At 42.5% G+C, this 23,218-nt stretch overlaps 2 protein-coding genes across 4 annotated transcripts in view; one reads left to right on the plus strand and one right to left on the minus strand.

Annotated features, from left to right (window-relative positions):
* The window catches only part of LOC135200656 (uncharacterized), a 29,709-nt gene extending 11,678 nt beyond the window's left edge, over positions 1-18,031 (plus strand). The window contains exons 3-6 of one of the 2 annotated variants that reach the window (XM_064229266.1): positions 2,630-2,761; positions 6,030-6,349; positions 6,705-6,870; positions 7,051-18,031. In XM_064229266.1, the coding sequence (XP_064085336.1) occupies positions 14,782-15,486 (705 nt within the window). In that variant the 5' untranslated portion in view covers positions 2,630-2,761; positions 6,030-6,349; positions 6,705-6,870; positions 7,051-14,781 and the 3' untranslated portion in view covers positions 15,487-18,031. Of the gene's footprint in view, positions 1-2,629; positions 2,762-6,029; positions 6,871-7,050 lie in introns of both variants that reach the window. The other variant, XM_064229274.1, reaches the window with a different exon arrangement.
* The window catches only part of LOC135200639 (uncharacterized), a 36,949-nt gene continuing 14,323 nt past the window's right edge, over positions 593-23,218 (minus strand). For both annotated transcript variants that reach the window (XM_064229255.1, XM_064229251.1), the window contains exons 9-15: positions 21,693-21,814; positions 21,322-21,448; positions 20,597-20,784; positions 19,818-19,905; positions 18,558-18,753; positions 18,026-18,156; positions 593-5,423 (exon numbers count right to left, since the gene is read on the minus strand). In XM_064229255.1, coding sequence (XP_064085325.1) covers positions 5,271-5,423; positions 18,026-18,156; positions 18,558-18,753; positions 19,818-19,905; positions 20,597-20,784; positions 21,322-21,448; positions 21,693-21,814 — 1,005 coding nt within the window. In that variant the 3' untranslated portion in view covers positions 593-5,270. The remainder of the gene's footprint in view (positions 5,424-18,025; positions 18,157-18,557; positions 18,754-19,817; positions 19,906-20,596; positions 20,785-21,321; positions 21,449-21,692; positions 21,815-23,218) is intronic.

Consider the following 23,218-nt stretch of genomic DNA (forward strand, 5'->3'; position numbering starts at 1 on the left):
GATAGATATATATAGATTTTTAAAATTAATATAATAAAAGATATATATTATTAAATATATATATTATTTATATTATATATATATAGATATATATAATATTTAGATATATTAAAAATTATTATATATTATTAATAGATATATATAGAATATATATATAGATATATAGATATATATATAGGATATATAATTATTAGATATATATATGATATATAGATATATCTATAGATTTATATAGATAACTATAAGAATTATAGATATACATTATAGATATAATATCTATATAGATATATAATATCTTATATAGATATATATATATTAATATATAAGTATATATATATAGTTATATTATATATATATATAGATATATGATAAGATATAGATTATATATATAGATTTATATATATAGATATATAGATATATAGATATATATAGTTATTATATAGATATATAATAAGATATATAGATATAAACCAAGGTTGACACCACATCATGCTCTCCCTCATCTTGATATTATGCAAAGCATTTTTATAATTCCCAAATGCTTGCTTGAAAACTTCCTTAAAAAATTAAATGAGGAAAATGAAAGAAGGGGTTCAATGGCATATACTTTAATGAAGTCAGTAATTGTATAAAACTTAACAAAAAAAATATTTACAGCAAGTTAATGAAGTCAGTAATACTGCACCTCTGTCATGATATATTTATTTAAAATATTAAGATCAGTGCACAAAAATTTACACTTCCACATTCAAAGCTACAGATTTTAAACTAATATCTTGCCAAAAGCTCAGGTTTCCATGTTGCTTTGTCAAACATCTTGCAAGATGAGACCTGGTAATAGCTGCCAATCGATGCTACAAAGCACTGGCAGGCATTTTATGATGTCACCATAATCTGTATCATTTAGATCTTGGTCTACAAAGCCATCTCATATAATGTTTCAAGAAAGTAAAGTGTCCACACTCTTGAATACAAAGGCAATATGTTTGGCCATCTGGTGGTATTTTTCTATGGTATGTGCAAGTAGACAAGTACATAGTTAACCCCAAAACAATTGCTTTCTAATGTCTGATGCTTCAATTTAAAAGTCAATAAATTGTTGGCCCCCTATTTTGTCCATACAAAGACAACTACGTATCATTATTATGAATAAGTTAACAAAATGTGCTACATTGCCACAGATTGCAGTTAAAATACCAAAAATTCCCAAACGAAAATGAAACAAAATGGCATTTAATGCCCAAAATGCAATTTTCGTCTTTAGCAATGTTCAGTGTATCCATTCACTAGCCACATGGTTGTATACATTCCCAGAAGTTCCTAAATATCCAAAAGTTATCAAAAGGCCTTCATATTTCTTTCATACACTGTTACTAAGCATCAGAGTATATGTACTGTACTACTAAAACAAAAAAACATCAGTCTCATCAGTTGTTTGAGCTAACAAAATTCATAGTCCAATATTAAGTCCATGCATTTAAAACAAATTAGTACTTCACCATAGCAAGAATCTAGCAAAGAATACCTTGAAAATTAGTCTGTGTCCGAGTTCATCTTACAGAGTGTATTTTATTGATTATAACATAGTAATGCGAGACCATTGGACCATACTCCCACTCCCCTGAAAGATTTGTCCTTGAATGAGAACTTGAAATTAGAGCAAGATAAAGTTAAAGTTGGATAGTTAGGTGGGAAGAAACCAGGGGATTGGGCAAAGAATGGAAGGTAGAAAGCAAAACACCTGGAGCTGAAGGATCACTGCAGAGATCCTCTAGACTGCCTGCATGTGTCACCCAAGGCACACTTCAAGTGGTACCCTATGGGGTTGTGCCTTGTATGGCAAGTGTGTTCAATGGTACTAGAAGTCCTTAGTAGCACCCCTTTGGCACCTGAGGCATTGCCTTCTGCCTTACACTTTATATCCATCCCTTTAGTTTCTTCACTCTTGGGCTTTCCAACTTTGTTAGCTTTACTTTGCTTAAATTTTTGTCAGTTGTTTAGTTAAACTACTTTATAATAACATGTTTCTAGCTAAAGCAGTAAAGATACTCTCTGGAATGCATAACACTTAAATTTAATACTGATGAAATAATAATGTGGGATAATGAAGATGATACAATTCTCATCTTAATGGTTTCTTAACATATTTCAATTTCTCATCACATATCACTTTAATCAGACTAAAATATACTTCCACGTGGCTGTTTACATTACCACAGAACACTTAAGTAAATTAAAGGCAATGTCACATGAACAAGTTTACTGACATCTCTTAGCTTATTGGTATCAAACTTCATACTATGTAGCTGTTTTCTCTGTGTACTGTCTAGAAATTGAAATGATCCATGATTGATAAGGTGATGTTACACATGTAAAACCATGCATTGCTTGGTGGCAAAGTGCTTAAAGTTAAATAACATGCCCATGTGACCCTGCCTCAAGAAAAAGTGTACAACGTGAGAATGCTGTTCGTTACATGAGCAGGTAGTAGTCTTGATTTTCTTCAAGTTGTGAAAATGATAAATGCAACGCAAGTTTATGGGATACGTATTCATTACTGTAAAAAACCGAGAAGAATCTTTAAGATTATTCTACAAGCATACTAATGCTATGTCCAAATTTATTTCAGGTATTTGATTAAATATGCAGCCAACATGAAAGGTCATCCAGACTCATACTGAAGCGTAACATGACGTACTATATGCAAATTGTAAGTAGGCAATCTCACCTGGAATCAGATATGGATGCGTATGCCCACTTTGTAAGTATACGCAACAGCAATTCATTATTCACACTTTTCTTACCTGTGTTGAGTGGATATAGTATTTTACCTGGTAAACTCCAGGTCTCCAGTTCAAATCCCCAAAGGAGTTTTGTATGTAAACTATATCTTCTGAACACATGAATTTACTATTTCAACACATGAAACCATGAAATTATAATTATGTACTGCTACAGTATAACAGTACAATGATGAACCTTATGCGAAAGGCTATAAAGCAGAATAGCATCATAATAAAGTCACCTATACTAAGATAACATGAGTAGCATACCATAGATATTGACATTTATTTGTTCCTACACAGATACAAATCTTTGTTCTTTATGTAGGAGCTGATAGAAGCAAGTAGCTCCCGTGTAAAGACCTTCTGTTTCTTAAGTTACGAAAAATACAAATGACCTTAAAATTTGCAATTTTAATCTCATTTAAATAGCACTTAACTTTTATCAATGTAATGTGACATGTTTCAAGAATCAGTTTAAAAACATAAGTACCACAAATCACCATCACTAAAAATATACTGCACACCTCTAAACAAAAATTTTCATTTGTGCATGTTTTTGCACAAAATTTTGATGAGAATTTAGATTTTCTAAATTCTCATCAAAGAATTCACAGATTTTTGATTTCTCAAAACTTGCTCACCTCAAGACAGTGAGATAATTGAATGAAGAATGATGGGAAAAACTTGTCCCTCAGTGCTAAGTGGATATAAGCACCCATAGCAGCAAAAGGGAAAACTAAAATTATACACATCTTTGCTTTACAATATGATCCAGCAATTGCAATGACATCACCAAAAATTGTCTCTTAAATTATTTAATTTCATGAGGAAACTATTATGCTCTACTGTGATAAGGTAATTAGACTGCAATATTTTTCATTGTCAGTCCATAGTAGTGAACATTAGACATTGTGCATAGTACAACACAAAAATGAAGACTGTCAAATATCAGCTAAAGTTAAATTGTGCTTTTTCATGTACAACATAGTGTATAAATGGTACAGCATTCACATATTAAACAAGCATTTGTATCACTGATAACCGAGTTTCTTGGAAATGGGAAAAAAGTTAGACAAAAAATGTCTAGCTGAAGCAAGGACATGCTGGGAAAATGAATGGTACAAATATGTACCTAAACATTTCCTCATAGTATTCCAATCATTTTCTCATTACTCCCCAGTTGTGATGGCTATCATGGATGGATAACAAGGAACTACTAGTTTAACATCTGACATTTTAATAAATTTTCAAATTGTTCTGAAGCCTTACTCCTAATAACTGATGATACAATTCTCTTTCAACAAAACAAAGGGATTCATGCTAATAAAAGAGGCAGCCTATAGTCAATATATTAAAACTACAGTATATTTTTGCTAGCAACTACTTAGAAGGAATAAAATTGACTTCTTGCATTAAATACAGAAAGAGAGAAAGAAACTGCTTATAGCTACCAGGGTTGCATCAAACATACCTAACTACTACATGGGCTAGTTAACTACTACATGGTTAGTTATCTTTATCATGTAAACTACTTAAGCTCTAGTATAGAGCAAAGCTCTAGTATAGAGCAAGAGAACCATTTCCAAATATCAGATATTTTCTCTTAACATTCCTTTTACAAAGGAAATTTGAAGGCCAGCAACAAAATATAACAAAATAAATAAATACAAACAACAGCTGCATAACCTTAAATCATATTATACGCTCTGTTGTAACTCAATAGCAAAGTTGCTTACATGATGCCACATAGTTGACGAGAGGACTGACTGGTGAGTAATTTCTCTGCCAAACAAGGGAAAAAGTCCAGTATGTTGCCCAATGATTTGTATAGTACAGAATCGAGCATTCTGACAAACATAGTATGTACACATTTTCTACGAGGCAAATTTTTTCAGGTTCAGGAATACCAGTGCAATGATCACTAAATTCCATTAACTGTTAGTACTTAGTCTAGTTTGGATCTTAAAAGAATAGATCACCATTCAGACCATTAGGCTCTTTAGAATACCAAATCTGCATCATGTTACTGATATTTTTTTTTTCATTTCCAGTTTAAAACACTGGAAATAATTCTTCATTGCCAACATAATTATAAATTACTTGTGGTTATGGTACTTTACCTGAAAAAACTAACAGTTACTGCCAACTGTAACTGAGCTATCACTGAGAACATTGCAAGCCACTCATTAATATCAATATACGTACCATCATAAATTAACAATAAATATCAATACGTATACGTACCATCATAAATTAACAATGTAAAAAGTGAATGGTGCCTCAAAATCCTCACATGGATAACAACAAAATTCTAAAGTCATTAACTACCAGATTGTTTTCACGCACACAGTTACCTAACAGCACATGAAGTGACCACTTCAGAATGAGAAATTCAGCTTTCCCAGTTGACCACCTTTGAATCTTTGGTCGAAATTCAGTGCCCATGTAAAAAATAAATATATATATACTGTATACAAAATTTTATTAAAAATTAGTAGTTAAATATACAAGAGTTGAATTAGTATGCTCAGAAGTGACATAGCTCACATTATTGTTAGCACTTATATTTGAGGCTCTGTTGGATTCATACTGGTCTGAGGACAGAAGCATCTCGCCAGAAGTTCTATTCAAAGGATCCTGTGGGAAAGAAAAAAAAAATACTCTGTCACTACATGAGCCCACAGATATGATTCGCCACATTTCCTAAAGCAATAATGAATACCATCTGTTAAGCAACCACAAATATTATGTTCAAAAGATAAAATTCTATTTAAAACAATGGTCTGCAATGGACTGGCAGTAATTTTTATCAAGAACTTTTGAGTCACTGCATCAAAAAGAAATCTGATCACAATTTTAGTAAAGTATAATGATCTGTAAGTAACTAACTGTGCACTTGGTATTTTGTGCTCTTGTTCTATCTCTAAATTGAATGATTGGAAAGAAAGTAACTTGGTGTAAAACAATTATATATAAAAATCTGCAGTATACAAAGAACCAATTAAATGTGATTTAATAATAGCGTTATAGTTATGAAACTGTAAAAATTAAAAGATCCTACTGATGTAAGAGGAGAGATTTTCCTTTCAATAGGGCTAAGATCATTTCATCTCTCATGTATTCTCATTATGAATCTATGGTCATTGAGAAAAAATGTGCTTGCCTTCTGCTCTGTTGATTAAAAATTTATAGTTTTCTTTGTTTTTATCTTTTTGTATAATTTCAGTTTCCTCTCCAAACTAGGTTGTGAGCAAGTCCTCTTACTAGAAATTAGTGTTGCCAAAAGGAAACTGAATTCCTGAAGACTGGAGTCTTCATAAAAGCAATATTGAGAGAAAAGCATGTAGGAAAGGGGTGCGTCCTTAGCCTGATGTCATCATGATCAAGCAAAACAGATCAGATAAGAAATGCAAGACTGCAATAGCAAAAGGCAAGACCATGAAATCCTAGTACACTCCTGAAGATTGTGTATTGGCCATGAAACTGGAAAAAGCCCACAGCGAAACAGTTCTTATGGTAACAATGTCTGACAGGGCATAGAGCTTGAGGCCCTGATGTCTGAGGTGAGATTTTCCTTTCAATAGGTCCAAGATCATTTCATCTCTCATCTATCCTCCTCAGTAAGAATCTTTGGTCCTGGAGAAAAATTTGCTTTCTTTCTGTTCTTTTTCTATTATAGTTTTTGTAGATACTATAATCTATCCTTCTGCTCTTTTTCCATTATAGTTATAGTATTAAAATCTATATGTAACATGTATTTGTCATTCCATGTATGGTCATTACGTTAAGTGACAACCAAATACGTCCAAATCCAATATCTAGCAGTATGCCGCTTCCCCTCTCCAAGTTTGGTTGCTCACATGCATTGTCCTTGTTGCACTGCCATCTTACCTAATAAATAACAAATCTACATTTTAGATGAGCTTGTTTCATGTCTCATCCCATCCAACATGGTGCAGTGAGGTGTTACAAGAATCAAGTGAAGATACAGGAGATTTACAGTGAACTGGAAGAAAACCAACAGTGGACCCTGCCTACACCAACAGTTGCCCACTTCTCTCTCTGCATCGGACTTTACTTGCTGGTATGTGCAGTGTACGATGGTGCACTAGTGCATATATTTCATGCACTGCACTTTAATTTAAATAGTAAGAATTTGTTTTAAGCCTGTGTGAATTAGATTGTACATTTCTGTTAAATTCTGTTTTAAGCCTGTGTGGGGATAAACAGATCATTATTCACAATGGATTCTTCACATTTTCAGGATGGATGTGACAACATCCCACTTGCCCAGTGTTCGCAAGACCCTGTCTACCATCAACGTTCCCCACTTTCTCTCCTTGCCCAGATGGTGATACTGCAATCAGCCGATTTCCTTTTGTTCATACAATATCTGGAGCAATCATGGATCAAGGATCATGCCAGGATCAGGCAAGAGGAGGAAAGGAGACAAAAAGAAGAGAAGGGAGGAAGAATTAGGGGACCAACAACAGAGAAATAAAGACAAAATTCACAGGCAACAGGAAGCAAACTGCTACAGTGCCTTTCTGCAAATGCTAGCCCCCCCTTGTACAGCAAGCAACCAAAGGCACCTCTTTCAACACCTGCAGCAACCCTATCAGTAGCCCCTCCACAGAAAGCAATTGCCCAGAACCTTCACCACCCTCGCCCAGCTGCAACTTTGCCGTTCCCAAAATGTCGACTGGACGATTGAATAGTCATGGTGGATCTGCACAATTTACCCAGAAAAAATACAGATTAGGATGTGTTTTGCCTTTAGAGACACATAGGATCCTTGAGCACACCCTTGACACCTCCAGACATCGGATTAAGCGTTGATAAAGTCTTGGATGCCCTTCAAGAAAACGTCAAAAGCCTTCACGAGAATTTATGTCATAGGGAGCTGCTTGCCTGCAAACAGTTAGGATAGTATTTTTCAGATTTTTACGCAAGACACTCACACATTGCAGAGAAATTAGTCTGTCCTGATCAATCTAAAGTCGGTGCATGGTCCTTGACCACTCTTCACCCGATCTACGCATGCATTGCCAGAGATCACAAGATTCCTTGTTTTCATCCGCTTTTGAACTGGATCCAGCTAGGCGCTAGAAATTATCCTATTGTTAAGACCAAAGGTTTGTTCACGTATGAACAACTTCAGTTTGTAAGCAAACCCAGATGAAGATGATCATCCTCATGGTAGTCAGCGATGAAGAGAAGAGCGAACTGAGAAACACATAGCCCTCAACACCAATATGCCACTACAAGATATGTTGATGTGTTGCACCTACGAGTCCACAAGGAAGGCAACTTCTGCAATTCGTGCTTTGCCCTCTCAAACTACAAAAAGCAGAAGGAACATGGAAAGGCTGCAACCCCTACCACACCACCACAGTTTGTTTCATGCCAGTCGTGCAACTACACACACGGATCCAAAGAAGTGTCCAGCCAAGGTACAGGGGTGCCCTGCCCGATAGGTCAAGTGCTGCTACTGTAACCAACAGAGACATTACAATAAGAGCTGCCAGAAGATGAGGGATGCTGAACAATATGCTTCCAGCGCCAAACCTATGCCACCCTCTCTCTTGTTGGATGGGGAGACCTTCTTCTATCAAGACACCATTACCATTCTCCATTTCCGTCTTGCATGACGACGTCACATTCAGGATTCAGGTGTTGCCAGACACAAGCGCTAAAATCTGTTAAGGGCCCCTGCATCTTAACCTTCTGCACATTCCTAGGAGCGCACTACAACCCCCACCAGTTACCCAGATGTTCACTGCAGATGGCTTTACAATGACACCTACCTCATGATCCCTCACACAAACATTTACCTTAGTGAGAGATGCTGTTCAGTGTTCAGCAAGGATCTAAGTTCTTGCTAAGAGTTGGGCATTATTCTGCTAGAGTTTCCCAGATATATAGGATCCTTCACAGCCACTCTCTCCTTAGTTGAGAGATCCTTTTCAGCGAGAATCAGAAGTCCATGGAGGTGTCTGAACATCACTGCTGTCATATAGCCAATGCAAGGAGTTGGCCGTTATTGTGCCAGTTTCCCAGACCTATTCTGGATGCTACCCATGTCAATGTGTTCATAGACACATCTTCATGTCACCACGACACCTGCAGAAGCCAACAGAGACTTTTCTTCTATGATAGTTCAACAACTTGCTCATCTCCAAGGAAGAACTAAAGAAAGCCCCACTCAAGCTGACGGAAAGACTCTCAAAGAAGCTGTACATTTTGTCATCAATGCACCTGCCAGACACCATATGCCTTCTGGGAACAAGTCAATTCAGAGCTTGAGTTCAGGGTAAATCAGGGTATTATTAAGCCCGCTGGTGACGAACCCTGAGACTAGTGTCACCCTCTCGTTGTAATACTTTAGGACAAAGGTGTTTGAATCACTGTTGACCTCAACAACCACTGTTAAGTAAATCATCCAGCCCACCTGTCATCCTCACCATTATCTAGCATCTGCAGCATTGATCCAAGCCAAGTTCTTCACCACTGTAGATGCCCTGCATGGGTACTAGCAATGTAACTTGCAGGGAAGGATCAAAAGTTAACTACATTCATCACACCCTATGGCCCATTCCAGCATTGCAGAGATCCAATGGGATTTACGGCCACAGGAGACACATACTGCCTTCAAGGAGGCAAGGCTCTGCAAGGTGTTGAACATTACATCAAGGTAGTTGACAACATCCTGCTGTTCAATGAGCATTTCCCAAGCCATCTGCATCAAATCCAAGAGATGCTGAAGGTGCCTCAAGTTTGGCATCAGTCAAGGACATGTTTGGGGTTGCTGCCTCCAGTGTTGCCTTCTGCAGACTTCAGATCTCCAAAAACACAACTTGTCAAAAATTGTATTTTTCTTAACTATACAAACCTGAGGTCCAATAGGGACGTAACTTAGTGGCAGCTGGAATCGGTCGTAAGCTTCGAACAAGGGGGTTTAGTAGTTAACTGCTTGTTAACTGCTTGCCCGGTAGTCGGCGGTCAGCACGACTGAGAGGAGAGAAGTTACTTTACTTTAGGGCCAGGAAAAAACAGAGTGAGGGGTAGCATGAGGTGGGACTATGTGTAAAGGACCTCAGGTTTGTATAGTTAGGAAAAAGACAATTTATGACAAATTGTGATTTGTTCCGATACGAATACAAACCATCGGTCCTTTAACAATAGGAAGACTCACTTATTGGTGGGTGGAAATGAACAGAATGGTGTTCGTCCGACCTTGGTTCCCTCCGTGGTCGTAAGAGCAGAGGGAGGGATCCTAGCCTCTGCCCAGCTGATCGGGGTGTGCACTGCGGGATCAGTGTTCAGACCTCCGGACCAAATTTATAAGAGGGTGGCTCCTATTCCTACTGAAAGGGATAGGTTGGAGCTCGGTCGTGTAGCTTACCTGCATCTGCCTCCTGTCCAGTGTGGTGACAACCGCAGCCCTCTGCCCACAGGTAGAGGAGGAGAAAAGAGGAGGAAGAGAAGCCAGTCACACTCCCTTTCACTCGTCCATTCATGCAGTCACACAAGGATGCGATGCTGTTCTGTCCACTCGAGTGCTGGGTAAGCTACACAAGTTGTTGAGCAGCCACCACGGGTCCCAAGGAAAAGGTGTCCAAGGACATGTGGGCAATATCCCTTAGGTAAAGGTAGTCTGGTTGGCCCAAACCCCTGCCTTCAGAACCTGGGCCACGGAGAAGTTCATGCGGGACACAAGGGTTGGGACCAATACCTCTGACCTTGTGGGCTCTCGGACAAAGGGTATGGGTGTCGTCACTACCATCCACGTCGTACACCCTCCTGATCACCTCACGCAGCCAGAAAGCAAGTGTGTTCTTGGATACCTCTTTCATGGTAACCCCAGTGCTAACGAAAAATCGGCACTCAGGCCTGAAATGTCGAGTTCTCTTCAACAAAGCAGCATCTCATCCGCATTGTTATCGGTGAAGTCCTTCAGGGAGGGGATAGTGAATGACTCGAACCGGTCGTCAGGGACCGAAGGATTCTGAGTCTTCGCTATGAAGTCCGGGATGAAATAGAGCGTCACAGATCCCCATCCCCTAAAATGTTTAACACTGAAGGAAAGACCATGAAGTTCCCCTACTCTCTTCGCTGATGCCAGGGCCAGCAGGAAGAGGGTCTTGAGGGTCAGATCCCTGTCTGATGACTGTAGTGGCTCAAAGGGTCTTAGAGTCAAACTCCTAAGGACGAGAGTCACATCCCACCCCGGGGGCCTGAGTTCCCTGGGTGGGCAAGACCTTTCGAAGCTCTTCATAAGGAGGGAGATCTCGAAGGAAGAGGAGATATTCACTCTCCGCAGTTTAAGGACTAGGGCCAAGGCGGCTCTGTAGCCTTTAACTGTGGAGACAGAGAGGAGCTTCTCTCGGCGAAGGAAGACAAGGAAATCAGCTACCTGCTGAAGACGGACCACTTTCCCTGGTATACAGTTGCAGAGGACTGTCTGAGGTACCCAGCCATCTCTGTTGCTGCTCGACGAGAAAAGCCTCTCGCTTGCAAGAGATGGTGGATAACAGCCAGCTGTGAAGACACAAGGACCAAACCAACCGGTGGTACTGTTCTAAGTGTGGCTGGCATAGGGGGTTGTGCCAAGGGGGAATCTTTCTCGGTGCTTTGGCGAGCAGAGCCAGCAGGTCCGGATACCAAACAGCCTGAGGCCATTTGGGAGCCACCAGAATCATCTGAAGATTCATGGTGACCAGTACCCTGCTGATCACCTTGCGAATCATACAGAACGGGGGAAAGGCGTAAACAAAGAGGTTGTCCCACGGATGTTGAAGAGCGTCCTCTGCAGCTGCCCATGGGTCCGGCACAACTGAGTAGAAAACCTGGAGTTTTCTGTTGTGCCGAGTGACGAACAGATCCACGACTGGACGCCCACACAGGTTAAAGAGCCTTTCCGCCATGTCTGGGTGAAGGGACCACTCGATTCCTATCACCTGATCCCGACAGCTGAGCTTGTCTGCTACTACATTCCTCTTGCCTGGAATGTAGCAGGCTGACAGCTCTACCAATCGTGCACCTGCAACGTCAACTGATGCAACGGGAGGGACACTAGGCCCCCCTGTTTGTTGACGTACGTCACTACCATAGTGTTGTCGCTCATCAACACCACTGAGTGTCCCATCAGACAGTCCTGGAACTCTTGGAGAGCGAGAAACACTGCCTTGAGCTCAAAGATGTTGATGTGAAGGTGCTTGTCGTGATGATCCCACACACCCACAGCCAGCAACTCCTCCAGGTGTGCGCCCCATCCCTCGGTCGACGCGTCTGAAAATAGCAACTCTCCAGGGGGGAGTGCAAAGAGGCACTCCTCTTACGAGGTTCATGTCGTCCAGCCACCCGGCTAGGTCCTGCCTCACCTCCTCCATGAGAGGAAATGGGGAAGTACGGTGGGTCTCTTGCCTGTGACCAACTCTCCTTTAGCCTCCACTGAAGAGACCGCAGGTGAAGACGCCCGTGAGGGACTAACTTCTCGAGAGACGACAGGTGACCGATCACGACCTGCCACTGCTGAGCTGACTGCTCCTGTAGGGACAGGAACGGTCTGGCTGCCTCCCTGAACCTGCTGATCTGCGAGTCCGCAGGGAAGCCTCGCCCTGCTACCGTATCAATCAGCATGCCCAGGTACTTTGTCCTCTGCTTGCACTCTAGATCTGACTTCTCATAATTCACTACAATCCCCAGATTGCGGCAGAATTCGAGGAGTCGATCCCTGTCCTGTAGCAACTGCGACCGAGAGCTTGCCAGGACTAACCAATCGTCGAGATACCTCAGAAAACGTATCCTTACCGAATGGACCCAAGCCGACACCACAGTGAACACTCTCGTGAACACCTGTGGGGCGGTTGAGAGACCGAAACAAAGTGCCCTGAACTGGTACACCGTCCCGTCGAGGATGAAGCAGAGGTACTTCCTGGAGGACTGATGGATGGGTATCTGGAAATACGCATCCTTCAGGTCCACAGAAAGCATGAAGTTGTACTCCCTGTGGAGTAGAGCACTGAACGTGTCGTTTCCATTATGAACTGAGTTTGGTGAACGAATCGGTTCAAGGGAGAGAGATCTATCACCGGGCGCCAGCCCCCAAGAGGACTTCTCCACCAGGAAAAGTAGACTGTAGAAGCCCGGTGACTGATCCCATATGATCTCCACAGCTCGTTTGCTTAGCATTGCTTCCATTTCCTGCCGAAGCGCCGCGTCCTTGGCCGAACCAGGAACGTATGTCTGTAGATGGACCGGGTTGGAGGTGAGGGGTGGCCGAGACTCGAAGGGTAGTAGATTTCCCTCCCAAAGGACATTTACTATCCAGGTCTCTGCTCCGTAGGGCTGCCAAGTTGCCCAATGGCTCGCCAGGCACCCACCCACTTCCGGCAGCAGGTGAGGGGGAAAGCCGTCCCTAGCAATTCCCTCCTCTCTTCGACTTCTTCCCGGCTCCTCCTTGAGAGGAGGAGGGCTGGTTATGGTCCCTCCTTACAGATGAAGTCGAAGGCAGAGTCTTTCCTCTCAGCTTCGACGAAGCAATCGTCTTAGCTGCAGAGGAAGTGCTAGCTAAACTCTTAGGCTTAGCCGCAGTTGCTCCAGGCTGCCCCGCCGCCTTCGAGACTGCCTGGTGGACTAGACGGTCACTGTCGTCAGTGCGCCGTTGTTCCGCCGCAGTGTCCACCACCTCTCTGGGGAAGAGAGAAGAGGAATTCCACACTGGTCCGTTGTGAAAACCCTAGGTCGCTTTGCGCCCTGCTGACCTGGTTACTCGAGTGAGGAGAGCGTCCCTATGCCTTAGAACTAGGTTGGCCCACAGTCTGGCATAGTCTCGCGACCTTGGACACTGTGAGGGACCACAGGACTATCCAGGAGACTGCTTGGAATGCTGCCATGGCAGTCGATTCCAACGCAAGTGCCTCTTGCTGCGAGAACCAGAGGTTCTCTGACAGCAGGTGCTGAAGAGACACCCCCAGAGTTAGCCTAGCCAGCTCCGGGTTAACCTGCTTGGGTGGCAGAGGGTCCTCCGTTGGCATGTAGAAGCGCCTCTGTTGTAGTAGAGGTGGGGGAAGGAGCTTGGACGACCAGCCGGACCGAAACGAATCCCCCTGTCCGGAGACAAGAGCGTCCACCTGGTCCAGCACACTGTCGGCCAAGGCTGATCGCGGCAGACCCACCGTCATCCTGGGTTCCTTTTTGGGTCCCCAGAACAACTCCAACCTAGATGTAGAATCGGAAGGTGGGAGCGGCTATCCTTGCCCAAGGTCGTTGTGCTGACGAATCGGCACAATAACCTCAGCGAACGACCTCTGGATCTCAGGACCATCCAGCCCGTCCAGCGAGAACGCCTCCCGAGACCCTCCTCCTTCCACAGGAGGAACCACAACAGGGCATCACTGGGAGTGCGTCCCTCGCGGTCACTCCTGATCGCCTCACTCTTACCGGTGTAACCCGAGGAAGTTGAAGGGATAGGAGAGGTAGACCTAACGCTCCCCTCTTGCCCACCGGCAGAACTGGCGTGCTGGGGGGGCTGCAGATGCTCGCCAGCCTGCGGTGGCGATCGGGCTGTAGGCCTGGTCGAGCGGCTCTTTGGGGGAGAGCGGCTGGACGGAGAACAGCGGCGACGTTCCCGAGCATCAGAAGAGCTGCTGCTGGTCCCCCTCTCCGCCCAGTCCCGGTGGGAGCGGCGGTCAGGGGAGCAAGGCCTGTCCTCACGGCGCGTCACGCCGCTGGAACCAGCCGAGGCTGGTCCAGGCGACCGAGGGGACCACTTCCTCGCCCCTGGTCAGGGACTGTCGCTTCAACCCTGGGTACTGGCGGCTTGCCACAAGAGTGATCACTGGTCTGGTGGGAGTCACCTGGGCGACTCCTGGCAGTCTTCTGCTTCATGCCTGGATCCTGGTGCCGAGCGCACTCAGTTGCCTGGGTCTTGGCTGCACAGTCACCTGCAGACGACCATACACTCGGTACCTCTCACGAATGAGAGGCTGAGATGGTACCTGGCGTCGAGGCAGAACCTTTGGCGCCAGGTGAGGAGGTACCAGTGCTAGCTGGTACTCCTCCAGTCCCCGTCTTCTTCCTTGCGGAAGGGGAGACGGGCCCCGTTCCCGAAGGAACAGGAGGACCAGCGGAAGTCCCAACCATCCCACCGGAGTGGGACGGACCCTTAAAGGTCTCAGAGCGAGACTTCTTAAGGGGGAAGGAGGCTACCTTCTTCTTCTTCGGCTGTGGGGCCTTAGAAGTCGAAGGGGAAGTGGCAGCAGCAGTAGATGACGACGAAGATGACGACGACACCTACCTCTTCTTCGTCAGCTTCCTCAGGACCACTGTCAGGTCTTCCATCCAGGACGGATCTGGGGCAGCTGCCGAAGCAACAGGCCCCGGCTGCACCTGTCCAGAAGGACCTGGCATGGGAGCAACAACACCACAGGCAGGAACGACGACGGCAGGAACTGGTACAGGAGCAGTGATTACAGGAACAGAGGGCTGGGCAGGAACCAGCAGCATTCTCTGTATAGGCGGCAGATCTAAGGGAGAGCTCTTGGGACACCGGAAGTCAGGGGCTGGAGCAAGAGCGGCAAAACCAGGTGCCGGCGTCACAACCATCCTCTTAACATCCGGCGTCGCCTGCACAGCAGCCGTCGGGGTCACCATCACCACGTGTTGTGTAAACGCCAGGAGCGGCGGAGCAACGTAACCTGGCGTGGATACTGTTGTGGGTTACTGGCCTGGTCCCTCTCGCGAGATGACCCAGCAGCCCCTGAACGCTCGGTGTCCCCTGGAGCCCCAGCGCGTACCAGACCCGGCTGAGATCATCCCCCATGGCAGGCAAATCCGAGGAAGAAAAATTTGGGTTAATGGGGGGGGGGGTTTCCTCTCGCCCAAGGAGGGGATAGATCCCACCCCGAGCGAACAGATGACCCCGAATACAACTGCATGTCGGGGTACCTCACCCCCTCCTCTACGCTAGACTGATCGAGGGAAGAGAAGGAGTGAGATAACCGCCCCCCCCCCTCAAGGGGAAGGAGCCATGTGCGGGAGCTGTGATGGAGGGAGAAAAGAAGAAGACGTGTCCATAACCAAGGGGAGTAACTGGAGATCCCTCCGATAACTCCCTGGCTTGCTTACGCGGTTTCTTCCTTCCTTCCTTCATAATGCTCCCACTGCTCCTCCGACCAAACAATACATACATCACAAGGCTGGGCGCGAGAGGTTTCGCGCCCTCGGCACCGAGCACACAATTCATGAGGGTCAACCTCGAATATGGACCGAAAGGCCCCACGCTTACGGCCCTCTACACCAGGGCACAATCTGCGGTTGATGGGGAGGGGGGGGGGTCTTTCCGGCTTGCAGGAATCCATTTCCACGAGAAAATACACCAATACAAAAAAACAACCAGGTACTCACGTTAGTTTTACACAAGCACACTAGTAATAGAGAAAGGCAAAATATCTTCACGATACGAAGCAGAAAACCAAGCATATGACGAATAAAGCAGGCAGAGAGGCGAAGCAACACATCCATCCACCAGCGCGGCCGAAAGCAAAGTGACTCCCCTCCTCTCAGTCGCGCTGACCAACGACTACCGGACAAGCAGTTAACTACCGAACCCCCTTGTTCGAAGCTTACGACCGGTTCCAGCTGCCGCTTAGTTACATTCCTATTGTTAAAGGACCGATGGTTTGTATTCATATCTGAACAAGATGGCATTTCAGTGGACCCCGACAAAGCAGCAGCAATCAAGGACTTCCTTACTATAACAATCTTAATAAATCTAATTCCATTCATGGGGTTAGTAAACCAATTTGCCAACTTTGTCCGATATCAGACTCTTTTGAGCACGACTGACCTAGCTAGCCACCAGTCCTTGCCTCCTTTTTTTAATTCAGCCATCCCAGTTATCTTACAGACTAGGATATGCCCTTCTACAGGACCATGGCAATAGAAGATTCTGCCTAAAACAGTCGGCACGTGTTTCCTTGCAGATGCATTATGCCATAATCAAGTTGGAGATGCTAGCCATAACCTGGGATGTGTCCAAATGCAGACTATAGTTGATATGCCTCCAACATTTTATGTTGATGACAGACCATCGCCCACTTGTGCCAATTTTCAACTATTACACTGAATGTGGTTGAGAATCACTGTTTGCAACATCTTGGAGAAAATCTAACCGTATCATGCGCTGGCAAGCAACTCTGCATACCCAACGCCCGGTTGTCAGCCAGCTCACACCACATTCTGTGTTAAGGCTGGGCCATACATCAGGACAATCACCACAGCGCATGCAGAAGCCCAAGAGGAAGACTCTTCATCCCAGGACACCAACAGCATTATCCAAGAACATCGTGCTTCAGGGAAGGAGGACCCATCTTACAATCATCTTCGAGACTGTGCATTCTCAGGATTTTGTTGCTCTCATTCTGGAAACTACAGGACAGGCTTTCAGACAATGCTGAAGTCGTACTTTAGGAAGCAAGGATTGTAGTTCCTGCTGCCCTTTGCTGCCGTGCTCTGTCACAACTTCATGACAATCACAGAAAAATATAAGCCACAAAATAAAAGGCACAAGAGACTGTGTAGTGGCCAGGAATAGACTGTCCCAGCTTGCAAGCCTTATCAGGTTTTACAACCCAGCCTCCAACAGGAACCTCTTCAAAACAACAACTACCTTACTAGGCCCTTCGAGTCTGTGGCAGCAGACTTCTTTAATGTTGCAGGAAGTCATTCCTTGTTGTGACCAACAAGCTTTCTGGCTGGCCTGTGGTTGTCAAAGCGACAGTGACACTACTGCCTCTGCAATGATCAGGATCTTCTGCAGATATTTCATGGGGGGTCAGTGTCCCACTTCACTTCAAGACCGATGGTGGACCTCAATGCAAGGATGTCATGGAGGGATGGGAGTACATCATCTTATTTCCCTGCACTGCCCACAACCCAATGAGTATGTCGAGGCTGCTGTGAAGCATCTCGTATGGAAGACAGTGCCTTCCCACAACATCATCTGTGTAGACCTTGACTGTAGACTCTTGGAGTCATGGAACACTCCAAAGTTCATGGGCCACCCTCCTGCACAAACCCTATAGGGCCACCCCACTACGCTCCTGTGTGCTTGCTCATTCCCACAAGAATATTTTCAGTTTCAGATGCATTAAAGAAAGATCTGCTCTGTATGTTTTTAATCAAAACCACCTCCTTGTAAAAGAGAATATAGATACAGTATCTAAAACACACACCTGCTCTACTATGTGGACTGTGTTTGATCCAACTGGAACAGATATGCGTCTGTGCTGGTCCGCATGGCTATCAACTTCAGTAAGTTCTGATTTTGTGTCTGGATTACTTTCAACAAGGACAGTACTCGTATCTGAAAATAAGGACAAAATGATTACCGTAATTCATAGCTATTATGCCATCACCATAATTCATAGCTATTATGCCATCACCATAATTCATAGCTATTATACCATCAAGTATGAAATAAATGTTTTTGAAATATTTTTGCCATTATATTTAGCAGTAAAGCCTAAGACAAAAACTTATATGATTTTACTTTCCATTCTTTATCATATAATAACTACGTATTTAACTACTGAGTAAAACTGAATTAGAAAATGACTGCCTACAACCTTTTTCCATATGAATACTGTCATAGAAACACTTGATCTATCAATCTTTGTTATATCTAAATTGCAGCATATGAGTTTAAAGAGGCCTTGGCTTCCAAAGTTAGTCACCTTAATTAGGAAAAATATGCCTGATACTAACCTCCAATAATAGCTGTTTCACCCTCTTCACTAACGAAGGTATGTGGAGGTCCTATGTGAGGCAGTATAAAGGCAGGTTGACCATCAATTGTAATCTGATATGCTGATGGAGGAGCTTGAGATGATGAAAGACCTGAGGCTGTTGCTGTGACTGTGACTTGTCCATCGCTGATTGATGAGGGAACACTTTCAGAATTCTGAAAATAAAGCAGAAAATAATGCAAGGTTTGCAGCAATACAAACAAATTTAAATACCATACAACAATATGCTATGTTTATACTCCTATTATTTTACTCCAGCTATAATACCCAGCATGAGCTGCCCTACCCAAAATCCAGGCAGTAAAAATAGTAATCAAAAAGCATAACTGTTAGTGTTACTCCAGTGAGTGAAAGCATATGCAAAAGTTTTGAGTTTGCTTCATGTGGTTTGTTGGATAATTACCAGAGCCTTTCGAGTTTGCCTCATGAGGTGCATTAGATCCTAGCCAGAATCTTACAAAGCCAAGGCTCCAACAGGAAAAGCCACCAAATCGGGAAAATATAAAGGAAAGTAAATGTGTACATTAAGAAAAATGACAAATACAAACATGGTTCATCAGATTCATGTTGACCTACTAAACAAAAAGGCATTAGCACAGAGTTTGTACTACTACGTATTGCCATTTCAACAATTTGATGATTAACAAGACCACTCTATAACCTGATACTCCAAACTCAGTCACTTACAATGCAAAAGCAAAATTAGATAATTTTTGATGATTTTTTAGTTCCTTTGGCCCTTGAAGGTACTATTTCCATTTTTATGCACCACAATAAAAAAAAGAATTAGTGTTTTAATTTAAACAACACTAGATTGAGTGATATAGCATTATGGGTAATGTCAGACTGCATCCAAATATTGCTTGTCACAACTGGCTTTGGACAGGCAAGATTTTCAAAGGGCTAGCGTAGAGTTAATGTTTAGAGTATCTGTGCCCTAAGGATGTATCCACAAATTAAAATATTGTTATTCCCCATTCTAACTCTTAACTGCTTCAGATAGCTGACATAAAGTTTACTAATGCTGAAACTTTCTAAGAGGCCATGAACCACACATGGTTAAAAAGCAAATATTCTAACTAGTGCATACACACCCTATTTACCATAGTAGTATTCCTTTTACACTTTCTAGAGTATGTTTTTGAACCATATTCAAATTAAAAAATTTTATGAATAAAAGTGTTTGAATTTCAATGAGTAAATGAATGTGAGTACTCACCGAGTGAGTTAAAGTATCCAAATTTTGCTGCAGACTGCATAATCTGGAGGAACTTGTAACCTCAGCTGGTCCTTCAGCATCTAACAAGCTGTGGGGATACAGTGACAATCAGGCAACTTTTTCAGAGTATTCAAATTTTCTTTATGAATGAAGTGATCAAGAAAATACATATTCATTCCCTTTTCCTTTCTCAGTAAAATTACAAAGAGAAAAAGTTCTAACTGAACAATTCTGCAAAAACAGCCCTAGCTAAAAATTGTGCAGAATTCTAAAGGACAACATTAAACAATGTTCAGTAACAAAATTTCAGAAATCATTTAATTCTAGTGGGCAGAGATGATGTGTCCTGTAGTTCTAGATCTTGGTGTCAACAGTATTTCTCAGTATGTAACATCTTTCAGGGTATTTAATAACCATTTTTTATTCTATAATAATTTCCATAATTATTTAACCACTGATAGTAAAAAAATTATCTATAGAAAATACTAGTATTAAATGGATATGACACTGCAATTATTTTTAATAAGCACAATATGTAAACAGACTATTCTTCGTGGTGTGAGCGGTCCTCTGGTTTATGGATAGTTTTTACCTTTCTGATGACTATAGATAAAGGCTTGAAAAAAAAATAAAATCAAAGGTTAAAAACTATCTATAAAGCTTTTAGAAAGTTAAGAACAAGATTATAAAAGGTTTTTCTCTTTACCTTACAAAAACTAGTGACTGCATTACATACATACTGCTTTTGGGTGTACATAAAGTTTTAAGGACTCACTAACCTTAGATCATGCTGTTTCATGTGCCGACGCAAGGCAAATTTGGTGTTGAATTTCTTTTCGCAAGCTGAGCAGGTAAATGAACGAGGACGGCGGTGTATTGTCTGTACATGATTCCTTTGAACAGACCTTGTCTTGAAAGAGGCTCCACAAACTTCACACAGAAAAGCACGCTCCTCAGAATGAGTTGCCTGAGAAAAAGGACAACTCAGAATAGTACTACGTACGATGCATAATGTCAATAGGCACAAATACTGATAAAATTGCTCAACTTTTCAGTATTTATACACAAAATGAATAGTAAGGGACATAATTAGAGAATCCCAAAAATCGTTACTGAAAAATTTATCACATAATGTTTCATATATATATAAAAAAAACTAATATGCATATTACTAAGAAAAAATTCAATGTACTGTACACAGAGTGTAAGGACCATCAACATGCTTGTATGAAGTTTTATAAATGGCATATTCATCATCATTCTCAAGTATATGGAAATTTCTTAATTACCAAATTTATTGTGATGCAATTAGATTAACCTTTGAAATTACATGTTGAACTCTTCATGAAATTTCATACGAATTATTCATCTGATTCCCAAGCTAATAGAAACTAACTGGGTTACTGTCTTTTTTTATTTTTTTCACCAATTTACAATTAGGCTGCTTGGTAAAATCCCATTGACGGTCATGTATCTCACCATACGTAAATTATAATAATCTCACCATATGTTCTTTTAAGTATGCCGATGATCTACAAACTTTCTGGCAAATGGGGCAAATAAACCCATAAGGTCCCACTTGCCCACTGCTATTATTCCCTACATTTTGATAGTGAGTCACATGATGCTGCCTGAAAAAAAAAAAAAAAAAAAATTGCAATAGACTATTGCAACAAAATAAAAAAGGTGTATTTGTCATCAATGCCTATTAATCACAACTCATATCATATACAATTAAGAATGTCTGTGACATAACATTTTCAACATTACATAAAAATGTATCAGTAAACCTCAGCTAAAGCATCCGGCACAAAATTTCTAAGCTATTAATCTCAATAATTTCATATTAATAGCCATACAAATGTAGAAGCTTACTTGAGGGCATCCTGTCTCTTGAAAGCTTTTCCACAGATATCACAGAGAAAAGGTCGGTGATTTTGATGAACATTTTTGATGTGTCGCAAGAAGTGCTCTCGTCGCATTGTCTTGTAAGAACACTGGAAAATAAGGGATTTTTAAATACAAAATGCTTTCATTCATATAGCAATAGTACAGTAATTTAGGATGAAATGCCTATAATTTAATCATACCAAGAGAATCCCTGTTCTCAACTCAAGATTGTAAAGAATGATATTGTTATTGTACAATAAAGTTTCATACATACTTACCTGTTAGATATATACTTAGCTATAGACTCCGTCGTCCCCGATAGAAATTCGAATTTCGCGGCACACGCTACAGGTAGGTAGGTCAGGTGATCTACCGGCCTGCCGCTGGGTGGCAGGAATAGGAACTATTACCTCCTAAGGACAGATTTTTCTCTTCCACCTGTCTCCTGAGGGGAGGCTGGGTGGGCCATTCAATCGTATATATCTAACAGGTAAGTATGTATGAAACTTTATTGTACAATAACAATATCATTTTCATACATTCAACTTCCCTGTCAGATATATACTTAGCTGATTGGCACCTTTGGCGGTGGGTAAGAGACAGCTAATTACTGATTAGACAGGTAAACAACATACGTTGTAGGTAATAGATAAATAAAACCTTGGTTCCTATGTGTTTAGACGAAGGGTTGACTTCCTAGCTATTGCTAGGTGTCTGCTTCGTCTCAAGAGCCTCAGCGAGGATGTGACCTATGGCTAAGAGTTCTTGTAGATCTGTCAATGGGGTCTTATCCACTTACTTGACAGAATCTAATGGTCATTTGTCAATGGGGTCTTATCCACTTACATGACAATACACCTATGCCTAGGGGCATAATTAAGGAGCACAACACCGATCCCGATCACCTGATCCTAACACGAGGGTTTGTGCTTAGTTATAAAAGAGCTATCCCCAAACTCCTTTCAAACAAACCAAAAAAAAAAACACTATGTTAACATAAAAATTAACTCACTTAGTTAAGGATCAGTGTCGGCTCCCTATCCCAGCAACGTATCCGTAGACACGTAAAACCAAGAGAGAAGGATCTCTCGTAGGTCAACTTGACCTCCTTCGTGCAAAGGGAAGTCAACACAGAGTTGCATCTCCCTTAAGTTACAGCTAATATGTCCTTCACGACATATTGTTATGTAACGAACAAGAATTCATAAAAGCTCGCACTTCAAGCGCTTTTAATTCTCAGCTGTTTGAAGGAATCATCAAGTCATTCATGAAGTGCTTTTAGCGATCACACTTATTTCAAAGAAGACCAGGGCTTCCTTTGAAATGGATCTTTTCTGGATGAAGTCTAGAGCCTGGCTTGCGCCTGGGTGGCGCCTCGATCCTGGCTGGCGCCTCGAGTCTGGTTGGAGCCTCGAGCCTGGCTGGCGCCTCGCGCCTGCCTGACACTTGGTTGGCCGCCTAGCTCCTGGAAGGCGCTTTTCGCCTGACTCATGGCTGGCGCCTCGCGCCTG

The sequence above is a fragment of the Macrobrachium nipponense genome, chromosome 23 (genome assembly GCF_015104395.2).
Source record: "Macrobrachium nipponense isolate FS-2020 chromosome 23, ASM1510439v2, whole genome shotgun sequence".
Classification (NCBI taxonomy): domain Eukaryota; kingdom Metazoa; phylum Arthropoda; class Malacostraca; order Decapoda; family Palaemonidae; genus Macrobrachium; species Macrobrachium nipponense.